Raw genomic sequence first — 14,782 nt, forward strand, 5'->3', positions numbered from 1 at the left:
AGGTCGCTACCTGGAGAAACTTGATCAGTTCCGCTTAGGTCAGAGAAAACATTCGTGTGATGAAACTCTTCGTTGTGCATTTCGTAAAAATACTTGAAATAAAAAAACCCAACGAAATGAATCCTTTATTTGTATTCGAAAATAAATGTGCGTGTAAAGGAAAGTTAACAGTGGATATTTTTGTGAACATCCTCTCTGTTTACTGTCCTTTGTTTGCGTTCAGTGGCCGGTGTCGTGGATGAGTCAGACTTGACCGGTCTACAAGGAAGAACTGCATCGAGACAAAAAAAGCCCACCTTTACTTTAAGTGATGAATAATGTTAAGGAAAAAAATATTATTTTCATAGAATAAAATTAGATGAACACCTTTCCTCTGGTTGTAGGTTGTAGTTTCTCAGTACAGGAGGGAAGTGGATACTGGAGAGTGCGAGGGGAGGATGAAGAGGCTGGTCGAGGGGGACTCCTGGGATGGATGGTACCTCGTGCCAACCTTACATTTCTCTCTTCTTTGCTAAGTCGGAAGAACCTTTTCACTTTCTCAAAGAAAAAGCTGCAGCTTATTTTAACCACTGTTAAAATCTTTCCCCATTTAAGTTACCACATGACAGTGACCATCATTACTTTTAAAACCGAGATAAGCATACAATGAATCATGTCATTGTCTAGGCAGCTTCACTAGCGTATATATGTACCACAGTTTTATGAACTTTCCACAACAATAAACCTATGTACCTGTACTGGAGAGTAAACTTAGCTAGTGCTACGTTTAATAATTTAAATTTTGAAATACCACGATTGGGGAAAGACATTACACACATTAAAATAATAATGTTTTTGCAAGGTTTATCATGATGGAATATTTAGCTGCATGTAATCCTCAGATAATCTTTGAATGTATATTGTGCAACTATTGCATCAGCTCGGTGACTGTTATGTACAAATCATTTTTACCATAATTTCTTTAGTGAGATTTTGGACTTTATTTCGAGGTGAGAGAGCTGTGTGAGACCTTAGCTTTAGAGGCAAGATTGAGTACAAGTATTTAGCTTTTGGCATCTCCGTCAGTAGAGAGCTTGCGTCGTCTGCTACACAACATCGTGTTGGGAGTCTATGATGAGGTCTCCGTATCAAAGAAGGACTATAATAAAGGTGTTGTGTAATGCTGATTTCTGCGTGCAAGTGTCGACTATAAACTTGATGTCCAGAAAAAGGGAATGATGCACATCAAAGTTTATGGCGAATGGTAGATGTTAATGCATGTGCAGGTTTCTCCGACTAAAATCATGTAGAAATGTCACATACAAGAAAATTTGAGGCAAGTAATATACTTCTACTTTTGTATCCTTTGTGCTAAATTTATAGATAATAAAGGATAATTTAATGTAAAGAAAATCAGTTCCGGTAAAGGGAAATGATCCTTTTAAATTATCTGTGATGATTGGTGTTGCCTCCCTTGCGCAACGCTGCCATTCACTCCCCTACTTCACATCGCCCTGTATAAAGCACGCCTGAATTACATATACACAGGGATGGGGAGTAGCTGTAGCCTATACTGTAACAAAAAAGTAGCTTGTAGCTTAGCCGGCTACAAAAAAAAAAGTAGCTTGTAGCCGTACATGTTTGGCTACTTGACTGTATCTAGTAGTGTACAAAGTATAATGTCTTTGGGTTGTAGATTTGCATCTATATTCCAGCACGGCAGCAATGTAAAAGATAGAAGGTCTTTGTGCGAGGGCGGAAATGAGTGCAATGTCAAAGTAAAAATGTCTTTTTGCGCGAGGAGGAAATGATGTTCAACAATGTAGCGATGTTCAAAAATGCGACGAAATAGAATGTCTGTGCTAGAATGTTCGAGGGAGGGAGAATAAATAGCAGGGCTGACAGTGGTGGAGGCATAATGAGTAGCTTATGCATTTCTAAAAAAAATTGCAACTTTACTGCTGTAGCTCTGTATGTTTTTATAGTTCAGACTGGATGTCAAAAACGACAAACAGAGAAATTCAAGCTCTTGTATCAGATCATTTTGAAAAATATATTTCAGTGTGTACATTATTGCTACTCGTATGCCAGGACTATGCTTTTGGAAACAATGTCAGTGTCAGTGTTAACTTATGATCTGCCAGTTTGTCCATAAGATAAAGAGGTTGACATTTTCCAAAGAAAATATGCTCGTCTTTCTAAAAACAAATAGTTACAAACGTGTCTCCTAGACTTTTTTACACTCCGATTTTTAAAAAACTAAAGCCTACTAAAATCGAAAAGTGCAAAAAAGCCATGTAGCCTAGACTTTTTGCAAAATCGTGTACCGGCTACATAAAAAAAGTAGCTCAAGTACGAGCTGAAATATTCAGGTAGTGTTCTATGGAGCACCCATCATTCACACCAACAAATGGATTCCAGCCTATACCAGCTCAAAGCAAGACTTCTCTACATTCCTATCAAAACCTCAATTGCTTATTGATGACATCCACCTAATTTAAACACTCTTTAATACCAATAAAGAAATGAATATCAACCAAATCTTAATCATTAGTCACAAGACCTTCAAATTACACATCAATCTCTATCATAGTGCATATGCCATTTTCCCCTTTTTTTAATGCCAAAACACGTCCTGTAGAAATCCCTAGTATTGGTTAACTATCCCACTGGATAGAAAAACGAACTACTCAAATGATGTGCAGATCATATATACAAAATACGAGTTAACATTTATTGAAACTAAAGTTAGGATTAGTTTATTTTTATTAAGGGATAAGACAAATGAAAAAATAGAATAATGAGTTTAAACTGTGCTCTCCTTTTCATTCTTTTTTATTGCACGCCTTCAACGTTCTGCCGTTAGCCGGATGTTTTTCACGAGGTAAGTGACATGGAATTCCTAAACAACAACACACCCAAACACACAAAGAGGTCAAGGTGAAGAGAAACGACGGCGACTTCACCCGCTCTTCTTCACTTTTACTTCAAGAACCCGATGTTGCTGGGCAATCTGACCTAGTGATCTCTCAACTGGAGTGAACATCGCAGGGGAAACATATTTTTTTAATTAACTGCCCTCATTGTCTGTGCTCGTGACCACGACAGAGCATTAGGACAAGAGGAAGTATAAAAATCTGACAATCGTGTAGCAGACGGCAATACAAAGGAGCTGAAAAATCACAAACATACTGGAGCTGTGTGCAGCTGTGAGTTTTCATGGGTGAGCATTGTTGCCTACTTGTTTCTTAAAAAGTATTTTTTATTTTTTAAGATTTTAGTTAATTTAAACATCACCGACGGGTGACTTGCAGCTTTTAAAGTTATACCAACCAACTGGATTTTCGTTAATGTTTCTCTTTTGGGGGATTTTTTTTTCTTAAAGCTTATTAAATGGTATGGTTATTTCTCAGAGCCATTTGAGCTTCAGTAAAAGGAAACATTAACATAACATACACAGAAGATGTGAGCACAAGAGACTACAATATGTTACACATACTTTTGTCAAGCGAGCATACTTCACATTTTCAAGACCAGACAACAGCTGATACAATGTATATATACATTTTATATTTGCAGTTGTAGATTCAAAAATATTTTCTTCTTGATTCTTCTTTATATTTTCCTCTTGATTGATCTTAATTCACGAGCTTCAACCTATCCTAAAATCTTGATTTATTGTTGAACAATAAAGGACATTTGTAAGAGATTGGCGGCTTGCAAGTGGGTCACATATTGTTTCATGTTACAGTTAGTGCAAGTCTGTATATTTACAAGATATGTGCTGGGTTAAAAAAAAAGTAAGTGAAGCTTGTAGGTATCAGGGACATTACCCATTTGTTCACATCCGTCCATACGGGTAGCACATAAATCAATTCATTGAAGTAAGATGTAAAAAAAAATAAATTCAATAAAGTCTACCTTCAGCTCGGCAATTGTATCAAAACCTTAAATGCTGTCCTTTTTATTCACGTAAGCATTATTCCTCTGTTAGTACCTCTTTGATGCCAGGAGATATACTGATAACTGTTCATTTCTGTGTTTAACCGCGTGTCTCAGACCCTACAACAATGAGCCTAACCAACGAGACGATAACATCACGAGAACTCAACTGGACGGTTGAGGAGGCAGAGGAGTACTTGAGAGGCCTGAGTCCAGAACAAGATGCAGGACTTGATACCCACCATCGCCGTCTTCGGGCTTCTCGTTTTTGTAGGGATACCCGGAAACACATTCATCATTCTCGTCTACTCCACGTGTTACAAAGCCGGCTCCACCAAGGTGTTTGTGTTGGCCATGGCTGTGTTTGATCTCGTGTCGAGCGCACTCAGTTTTCCGCTGATAATATTCGAGTTCCACTTCTTGTACACCTTTCCCGACTTTCGCTTCTGCAAGCTCATGCAAGCGATGCAAAGATTTCCGTTTGTTGCCTCCAGCTGCATCCTGGTGGGCGTGGCTCTGGATCCGTCGTCATCGCATCTGTAAACCTCTAAAACGACAGCTGAGCCCTCGTCAAGCCTCCTACGTGGTCATTCTCTCACTCATTCTGGCTTTGTTGTTCACTTTCCCCTTCCTGCCCCTTAAGGGCGAGTCGCTTTTGACTACAGATGTTGACGGCCTGTTTGGAAGGCGATGCGGTTACATAAGAGAGTACAGGAACTCAGTTTATGCAACTATTGAATCTTCCTTTCTGTCATTGAATATTGTTGTTGGGATTGTTGTGTTTTTGTTTTGCTATTCTCAGATTGGATACCAGTTGTATAAACAAAAGAAGAAAAGAAACTGGGTCTGCCAGGTTGAGCTTCACAAAAGTGAAGGAATTAGCAAGGAAGCATCTACAAAAACTGTCAACCAAACTTGCGATTATGTTCAGAAGAGTTCTATTGCTTGCAGAGAACATGGTGAAATGGATAAGTTATCTTCCCCTGAACAAGTGCAACCGGCTGATTTTTCCATTTCCGACCAAACCGGAACTCTGAGTTCTGTGTATCTGTCTTCTACTATAACTCAGGAGTCTCCAAATCTTGGAAAACCAAATGAGACATCAGGAGGGGAAGAGCTGGTAGTGCAGTCTGAACCCCCATCAAAATCATCGGAGCCTTGCTCAGCAGACCATGTACTTTTGAATAAAGAAACGGTCACATCGAGTACTACCATTGCGACCAATGGTACTGGTGCTGACCAAAGAGAAACGACCAGAGAAGGAGATCTGAACGGAATGGAAATTGTTGTTTTAAAGGGCCATCCGTCGTTCGACATCGCAATAACAGGAACATCCGTTCACGAACTACCCTCATGATGTTTGTTCTGAACTTAACTGTCATCCTCACTTTTATCCCTACACCATAGTGACGTAAGTTCCTAATTTTAATTATTCATTTATATGATTCTAGTTCATAGTAGTGGCCTTATCGCAGTCGTAAGGAAGCAGCTTACAGACAGTTCTACTTGTATGTTCTGAATAATCACGCCCATCTCTCAAGCAGTATTGAATTTTGTACACGAACTGAAAGTATCGCGAATTGTTTTAAAATCAAACAAGGGTTTCTTTCGACACTCGTTTATAATTTAACAGTTGATATTATATACGAGTAGGCTTAACATCTTTGTTTTCTTGTTATACGTGGTAGGTTTGGATTCTAGCAAGATCAGGAGGTTTATTAATGAAATCCATCTGTAACTAAAGAAAAAATAATAATGCTGACAAAAACAAGTTTTTTTTTATTTAGTGTACATATTTCCACATAAAAAAAAACATTTATCCAGCTAAGATTTCAAATTGTATTTGTTATTGCAGTGTGATCTACGATGGTGCATTTGAGCAATGTCCGCTGCTGAGTGACTGGACCATGAACTTGTGCTTGATCATAGCAACACTTCCATATGTCAATTCTGTTGTCAATCCGTTTATTTACAGCATCTGGAACCCTGAATTTCGTCTGAAGAGTGTCCAGTTTCTCAGGAAAGTCAGGAGTATTCTTTGAAGTTTATGCACGGAGCTTTCCATTAATTTAATTTTGTTTTAGATGCTTGGTTTCAACGTGTGTCATGTTTAATAGTATCTGTTCCTTTTCACGATCTCCTTCAGTTGTTATTTTTGCTGGCACAAGTTTAAACATTACCGTAATTTTAGTGATGTATTCGTTCTACCAAACAAAAAAATCAACCTGCAAACTAACCAAGAGACAGCTGTGTTTTTGTGAAAAATATGATACAACTTTAGTTAATAATTTTTTGTACTGAACTATTTTGATCAAGTATTCAATTAACTTAGCAAGAATTGTTTTAACTTCTGTAAATGTGTACAGTTTGTTGCATCACTAGCTAGACAACAATGACTGTTATGTCCTGCGGTGCAGAATACCCTGCACACTAGAGAGTATTGGCTGCCATGAATGTCATGAATTAATACCGTAGCCCTCAGTAATGTAACACTGCTGAATGACTTATATCTATTTTATTTCATTGGCATCATGAGTGGAGGAGGAGGAGAAGGGAGAAGGGAGAGCGTGGGGTGGAAAGAAAATAAGAAAAGATACAGTTTTATTTATCCCAGTGGTAACATACAGCTTTTAATATCCCAGAGTTCAATTAGTATCAGCTCTGTTAGGAAACAAGGGTTCGAACCACAGTACAATACTAACACTCACAATACTTTAACACAATCATACCCGCCATACCGCTGTAAAACAAATCCTAGATTTGTACACTGTAATTGTAATTAGTTTTGGGCCACTAACAGTCCACAGATCAAGTTTTCGCCGTTCTGTTTACGGCCAGAGAAAATGTTCAGAGCAGTGCAGGTGTAAATATTACCTGTGTGGCGTGTGTCTCAAACCGAGTAAACAAAGCATTGACAGCATTTGGCATAACCGTACTGTCTACACCTCAGAGTGAGATTTCCGATCCCTTCAACAATGGCTATGTTCCTGAAGCCCTGTCAACCTTCACGAATGTGATCTGTACTAAAGTTGGGGTCCACGTTCTCCCTATATAGCAACACGGCCTGACAAACAAACACATTGCGGGTTTCTTGTCATGGACACAACCCGTGAAAAACAAACATGTTTTTTTCATTCAGTATTGCTTTCATGATTCTTGTCACCCAGGGTTTGTTGTCTGGGTAATCGCTTTGACAGAATGATATGATCTACACAAGGAGATTACAAGGATATGGTGTTGACCAAGTCGTCGACATAAGTATATGTGTATCAAAAGACTTTACAGTATGTACACGCGAAACAGCCTCATAAACTTGTAACATCTACAGTCTAGCTCTTGGTGCTCTACTCAGATGATATCATGTGCCGAGACTGGGAAGGAGTAAAGAGCTATAAGCAGTTTCATAGAAAAGGTCAAGTGTGGTCTTAAACGCTGAGTACGAGGACATGCGATATGCTGGTCAAAGATCTTAAGAACCTGTGTCTGGTCTTGATGGTTGAAGTCTGCTAAGATGAATTTAGAAGCGAATAAAGTCGAAATTGTGTGTTACAGCAACGTGCTGTAAAGCGTTGGTGACCTTTGCCCTGGGATGAATATACACCAAGTGAGCAGAACGGTAGGGCAATGCTCTTGGTAATATGAGAGTAAAACAATCGTGATCAGGTCAAGGTCGCGAGTACACATCCTTCCTCGAAGAATTTCCGTATCACTGTGAACTTTTTTAAACTTAAAAACAGGCACCTCTTCCGGTGCGACATTTGCGAAAAGTTATTCAGCCTCCCGGACTCTTTATCGGTAGTTGTGGCAGGTCTGTCTGGTCCGACTGGGCCAAAGAAGACAGTGACATCTAGATTAGTCACTTTTATTTAACCAGGTTTCAGTATATCTCATCAAGAATCCCTATGTAATCGGTTAATGTTGATCCACGCTTCTTCAGTCTTGCTATTAGACCTTTGATAACTTTGATAAAAGGATAAACTGACAAGATGAGTTCTGGCATCGATCATAAAGGTAACACTTGAGTCTCGGCTTCACGCTGCCTCTGGCAGCACGATAAGGAGAATACAGCAAAAATTAATGTCCCCTTCTACAAAATGAAAACTAAAAAATGGGAGGAGAAGAGCCCAGAAATCGGCCCTAGTCAAAATAGTAGAACAAGGTGAGGTCAAAGTGCATCAATGCCGTAAACTGGGTCATATTTGAATTTAAATAGAATTCGACATCAGTTTGAAAAATATGCATCACCTTTACAATGCCATAAGTCAACACCACTTGAATATTAACCATTTTTGACTGAAAACCTCTTTGAAATAAAGGTACCAGTGTAAAATTATGCAAGAATAGAACGGGCCATGTGAATGCCATCTGCTCAGTCCACGTGTTGTGTTGGGCGACACTTGTCTTGTGTTTCCGGCTGAAAGGAAAACAACATCTGTTGGCGACAGATTAAAGAGCACAGGAAGCTAGAAAAGCTGCAAGATATTTTCTGACAGATAAGCAGATCGAAAGAAGAACACAAAAAAGCATCAAATAAACATGAAATAAAAGCAAGAAAACAAAGCTAGGAAAAAAATATTAAGGAAGGCAAATATTAAAGAATATCAAGAACTTTATGAAGGACATGTGTGTCTCAGTTTTAGACAGTCTTGTTTTTGTGGCTAGGGCATGAAATTAAACATTGAAAAATTAACCGAAATAAGGAGACACATAAACGAACTCAAGAAGTGTTCACAGACAAAGAGAAGAAAATAAACTTGGCGGAGGGAGAGGAAGGTCATATTGGAAAAAAATGTGGTCACTGATAACCACAGACATCAAGAGCATGCGTTCATTGGAGTGAAAACATAAGTAAAACTTTGCCAGGACTCAAATACTCTGTTTTAGCAAGTTTGGTCAAGTTATATGTGGCACACACACACACACAAACTGGTTTATGGGCGAACATTTGAGACTATTAAAAACGCGGGAATTCGGATGTTTCACTCTTTGGCAGTTTGCGACTTAAAGAACCTTGGGCTTTCTTTGTTTGCTTACAGCCAGTATGATAAGATAACCATTGCCTAACAGCGACTAGTTTAGGACAACCATTGCCGTTTCTATACAGATACTTGAAAGATCATCCAACATCTCCACCCTTCACAAGCCCATGCAAAACAACCCTGTTTAAATGTATCGGGTGCACACCCGTGTTTAGTCTCCACCACCCCGAAGCTGGCTGTGACTGGTTACGAAAAGAAGCTGACGACACTTCTGGCGAAACCTCGGGTGGCAGAAACTGTAGATGAAGGGGTTGACGACGCTGTTGACGTTTGGAAAGTACAGCGCGATCATACACACATTCATTGGCCATCCACTCAGCTGCTGACAGTGGGCAAACTCGTCCTTGCTGATGCACCTGCAAATAAGCATTTGCATTTATTTTGTACATGGAGGTTCACCCCGAAAATACTTGAACGGCTTAGTGCATTGAAAAGAGAAATGATTGTTTAGGAGGTCCAATCCCTTCACTTAAACTTTTCCTTCGTACTATCTTTTCTACCAGTCAGTGTCACAAAAGAATCAAATTACTAGGGAAAGGAATGTAATGTATAATGACGAGGGATTTGGAAAATAAGTTATTGTTGCTAGCCTTAAGAATCTCATTGTATTGTCAACTGGTCAATTGTTCTCTCTACCCCTGCCCCACAAACCTACAATAATCAGTATCTCATAACAAATTCGTAAAATCTACAGATAATATATCACGACCATTGGCCTTCACATTCATGAAATGCGAAGATTTAGTTGATGAAATAAAATATGAAGCTTCAGTAGATTGAATAATGACTTTTTTTTTTGCTTTAGTCAACAACAAAAAATAAAGGTAATCTCATGACCCTTGGGTGTTAGTCGGTCAACTTACGCCAGGACGATGAAAGGGAGGAAGGTGACTATCCCCGTAATGGTTAGCACGAACATCATCAGGGTAGTGCGCGATCCAATCCTCCTGCTACCCCGACGCCAGACGCCCACCTCTGATCGGCTGGCGCTCTCCTCCCTTTTCTCGACATTTCCTTCAGCAATAGTACCCTCCTCCAGCGTATTGCTTGGCGTCGCCATGCTCGACGATGGTGTCGACATCACTACTCGTTCTCTGTCGTCATGATCCTCCAGGATGCTACCGTCTCCTCGTTTACCACCCTCGGACTCGGCTTTGAGTTCCCTGTTCCTGGTGTCCTCCGCTGGTACCCGAGGTCTGAGAGCAAGTGATATAATGTTCTTCTGTTTGCGAAGCCGATGTGCGATGTGGGAATAGCAAAAGACCATGATAATCAGCCCCAGCACAAAGTTTAACATCAGTGTTAAATTCTCTGCTTGTCTGTACATCGAGCTGCCCAGGTCGTTGGTGACCCCACACTGGCTTCCGTTGACCTCGCTTTGGGCAGTGTTCATCCGCAAGTCGCCGTACAAAGGAGTGAAGGGAAATGATGCCAGAGAAGCCATGATGACTGACCCCACAACCAGGTACACGGCCTGGCGAGGACTCAGCTGTGGCTTCAACGCTTGACAGATCCGGTGACGACGGTCAAGAGCAACGGACACCAGAAGCCATGCCGAGGCCATGACCGGAAGTCTCTGAAAGATGAACATCACCCTGCAAAGGTCAGGGTCTGGAAAGTTGTAGTGAAACCGTAGTCGGATGATGTATAAGGCAAGGCAACAGCGCTGGTGGTGAAGTCGCACACGGCCATTGCCAAAATGAACACTCGGGTGGAGCTCGCCTTGAAGTATTTCCAGAACACCAGGAAGACCAGGGCATTACCGGGAATCCCCACCAGCATCAACAGCGACAGGAAGAGGATGGGGGTCAAAAGTTCAAGAGTTTTCTGCAAACTCAGGGTTTCTAGGTATTCCTCGATCGCAGAATCGGTCCAGTTGTGTGCTGATACTCCAGTTTTATTTGATACCATTTTCCACGAATGGAGTGAGAAGACCTGTGAATATATCGGTAATAGAAATAAATGCCTCTGGTATGATCGTGATTGTTAAGTCGTGTTCATGATCTTGAAAGATTTGTACGCTATCGTCATTTGCCAAAACCGAGAATGAGAAAGTAGTTCGAAACGAGACAAGGGGAATTTAGAACGGTAAAGGTTAATTAGAAAAATTACTAAAGGTATATTTTGTAGTTTCATTTGGTTACTTTTTCTTTCATTTTTCAAGTCGGTCAGTCTGGCATTATTTCTAGTCATAACTGGATTTCGTGGAAAGGTAAAAACGATTTTATATGACTGACAAACCATCTCTATAGCGTTGACCAATATTTATGAGATAAATATCTGTCCTCAAACCAAAAGATGCAGGCGTGAATGAATCTGTTATTCATTCAAGAGGACATAGAGGTTTGGCTAAATTTCTACTTCCTGTGCAGTAGTACTCACTAGGCACTTTAATTCATTTAGTTTCACACTTATTACTAAGACATTTATGAAAGTAAATGGTCTTCCAGTTGTAACAACTCTATACTGTCCGTTTTATATCTATCAAAAAAGCTAAAGATGATAAGAAATACAAGTCTATATACCTAAATATATTTGTGTTTCGTGAAAAAAAATAAACCCCCTAAATCTACCCATCATCACAAATTATTTCAGCACTAGGCATTCGGTTTTATCCTCAGCCTGAAATCTCTGGCTGGGAAACAAAAATCTTGGCTCTTGAAAAAGAAACGAAAGTAAAAGTTGCATTAAGATTAGAAGTGGAATAAGAAAATAAGTTTTACAATATGAGCTTACCGAAAAACAACAAGAACAAAAGATTAAAGCATTAGCTTACCGAGAGACAGTTGACTCTCTCCTCTATGTACAGACTCGAATGAGATACATTTGTACAGCAACTTATTGAAATATTATCTGTTATTTCCTTGTAGTGGGCCCACTAGTGACAAAACTCTTTTCTTCAAGTATTGTGAAACCGGGAAACTGAAGTCATAACTTGAGTGACTAAACACTGCATCAGGAGGACAGTATTTTTGATAAGCTGTTTATAGTCCATCGTCTGCCTTGGATGGTCGGTTGGTTGAACAGGATATAGCTTCAACAGCGTGACAGGGTCACACAACTAAACCAGACCAGCTTCTGCAGCTTCACTGTTATAATTAGGTTTCCTGGATTCCTTAATGTATTTCTTCCTTGTTGCTCCTTTGACGAGCACAGGAGCGCATCCTCGAGTATTTGCTTCGGAAAAAAGATTCATTGGTTTTCATGTTCTCTGTACGAGATTCGGAGAAGGCACTTGTTCTCGAAAACCTTGATACTCTTCTTAGTCTCGACAAGCCGAGTCCATGTTTGACATTTGTAGAGCGGTTGGGACAAACGAATATCTAAGCCAGTGTGATACCGAGCATTTCTACCCTCTTCAGCATATTTTTCTGCTAGAGTTTGACTTAGTCACAGGATATTAAACTACCCCCAAAGGATGAGCGTTTTAACTTTCCTCCGTCTTTTTTTTTAATTTTCTGACTTGCAAAATCCATCGTACAAGTTTTAATTAAAGTAGAATTTCCATTATCCGGTCTCCAATTAATCATGCATTCAGTTATCCTTGATCACCTTTAAAAAAAAAACAAAACCTGCTAGATATCACAAGATCGCCAAGAATTCCGACTACAAGAATGTACTGTACGTGAGCCACAGCTTTTCTTTTCGATGGGTTTTTGAAAATTATTTCAAAAGGATTTAAAGTATAGCATTTGTGCACCAGTCAGGCAATCCCCTGCTGTGAAATATTATTAGACTGAATCCGATGTAAGAACTCGTTCCGAACGCTCTCCCTCCAGTCTCCAAATTCCCAATACTGCCATTCGTCAATAAGTTTTAATTGACATTTGTCTTCTGCTTCAATGTTTTTCTTGGAAAAGATTGTGTATGAGTCACACCGTCTGTGTAGGTGATACTTGTTCCGCGTGAATTCAGTTGGCGTCCGCACCTGGAGGCGAGAAAGCGGCTTTAGGTAAGTTCGTGCCGAAAAGTCAGGTGCGGGAACAAAAAGAAAATGTTGTTTTGTCAGTTGCTGCTAAACAGTAAAGTGTGGAACGTGCCGAAAAGGGGGAAATCAATTGGCGAGCTTTCATCTGAAACCAAACAATGCACCTATTCCAGCATTTGCAAATTTTTAGAATTATTTTCAATTATCCATGAATTTCGACTCTATGGAGGACGGGCGCCGGTCATTAAACCGGATAATTGAGATTCCGCTGTAATTTTATTTTAAAAATAAACAGCTCCTGCTCAATCAGCAAAAACACATATTTTGGCTGGAGGAAATAGAAAGAATTTTTTTATACAACTGAATCAAAATGGTCATCTGTAATGTTCTTCACTCTCTTGCAACATATACAGATTTTAGGCTGGGAATGATAATATCTCCCAACATCATGCCTATACTTTATCAGTAATGCCATTAGGCTGTAGCTTCTCGCTGCAAATAATGAATAAAATAAGAAAGCTGATATCATACATAACAGGAGAAATATAGAGGGTTAGAAATAAGTAAAAAGTAAATGATAAAAAGACTCAGAGCATAAACAAAAATACCTCACCGTCTCTAGGGCATGGCATTTGGTAGAGAGCCTAACCTCTCCTACTGCTCACATCTCTGATAAATCAAATGCCATTTTAGCAGTTAAGCACACTTACCACTAAGCTACAGAATCTTTCCAAAAGACATGGTAAGAGTAGCATATATATAATGTATATCAATGTTTTCACTGCAGGTTTAAACACATGCTGACATTTGTGGAACCAACACACACACACACACACAAAATTATTCCAGAAAGAGTATTGGATATTAAACACAAACAATGCAGTTTATTTTCCACTGAAATTCTGATAAAATAGCAGCTGAAAGAAGTTTAGAGCCATTTTCTACTTTTCCAAGGGAGCATAGTTCAAAAGTTTTTCAATGAGGTCAACATGTGAAAGCAGCATTCGTCTGCAACAATATCTTTTAAGTCCAAGGGCATCCAGGGCATCTCTGCAAAGAATAATTTAAAAGGTCAAAGAACAATAAAGAATATTAATGTAAAATTGTATTGATTTTAAAATTACCAGTAATTCCCTTGCTATATTGACAGAAAAAAGTAGTTACTACTATTCTTCATTACACTAATTGTTGATGACACTTGTTTGTGTTGAACATGTTCTTTCTCTGCATGAGGCATTTGTTTACAGGGTTGGCAGCTCTGCAGTGATACAGCCTTAGTTGCTATCTCAGAGTACAACGCCCCTTCCTTCTCCCTTGTTCACATTACTAATTCCATGAGTAATTGAAAACATCCTGCTCACAGCACAGTTCTGAATTAGTGGATATCAATCATAGTTTCAAAGCAAATTTGCTCCAGTCTCCATTATACAAGAGCACATACTGTGAGCGTTGTTGGTGCATTATTCTCAAAGTTAGTGCTGAGATCATTGTTTTATACAGCAATAATCACTTTTTACTGGTGAAAAAAATGAGTCAGCAACTCTTCCACAAATATGCAGCTCCAAAAAAGCAGTATTCCTATTATTACATGCCCAATTATTTCAACCAAATTTTTTTCATTATCTCATGTAATGTGACATGATCTCTTCTTACCCTTCTGTGTATTCGACTTGCAAGAGACCAATATAAGCCTCCCACTTGTTGCCAATCACCTTGCCACAGGTAAAACATCTAATAGGGATTATCATGTTGTCTTTTTCACAAGATTAATTGCAAACACAGGCTGGACCTGAGGAAAAGAGAAAGGAATTGAAGCAAAAGCAGAAAATGATTCTATCGTCTTATATATGAGGCAGTTCTTCACATTTTTGTATTTCTGATTAATCTGGTGTCC

The 14,782-nt window shown here is 39.3% G+C and overlaps 1 protein-coding gene and 2 long non-coding RNA genes across 3 annotated transcripts; 1 reads left to right on the forward strand and 2 right to left on the reverse strand.

The window, feature by feature from the left end:
* The first annotated feature begins 4,023 nt into the window (after positions 1-4,023).
* Positions 4,024-6,424, forward strand: LOC112560497. Its single transcript, XR_003098547.1, has 2 exons — positions 4,024-5,332; positions 5,777-6,424. It is a non-coding gene; the product is annotated as an uncharacterized LOC112560497 (long non-coding RNA).
* Positions 6,425-6,468: 44 nt separating this feature from the next.
* Positions 6,469-12,137, reverse strand: LOC112560496 (gastrin/cholecystokinin type B receptor-like). Its single transcript, XM_025232395.1, has 3 exons — positions 11,737-12,137; positions 9,824-10,895; positions 6,469-9,316 (listed from the first exon to the last, which is right to left on the reverse strand). Exons 2-3 carry the CDS (start codon positions 10,549-10,551, stop codon positions 9,112-9,114), a joined length of 933 nt encoding a protein of 310 aa, XP_025088180.1. The 5' UTR covers positions 10,552-10,895; positions 11,737-12,137; the 3' UTR covers positions 6,469-9,111.
* Positions 12,138-13,830: 1,693 nt separating this feature from the next.
* Positions 13,831-14,677, reverse strand: LOC112560071. The gene is made up of 2 exons (XR_003098468.1): positions 14,542-14,677; positions 13,831-13,938 (listed from the first exon to the last, which is right to left on the reverse strand). It is a non-coding gene; the product is annotated as an uncharacterized LOC112560071 (long non-coding RNA).
* Between the last annotated feature and the right edge of the window lie 105 nt (positions 14,678-14,782).

Source organism: Pomacea canaliculata, linkage group LG3, assembly GCF_003073045.1.
Source record: "Pomacea canaliculata isolate SZHN2017 linkage group LG3, ASM307304v1, whole genome shotgun sequence".
Classification (NCBI taxonomy): domain Eukaryota; kingdom Metazoa; phylum Mollusca; class Gastropoda; order Architaenioglossa; family Ampullariidae; genus Pomacea; species Pomacea canaliculata.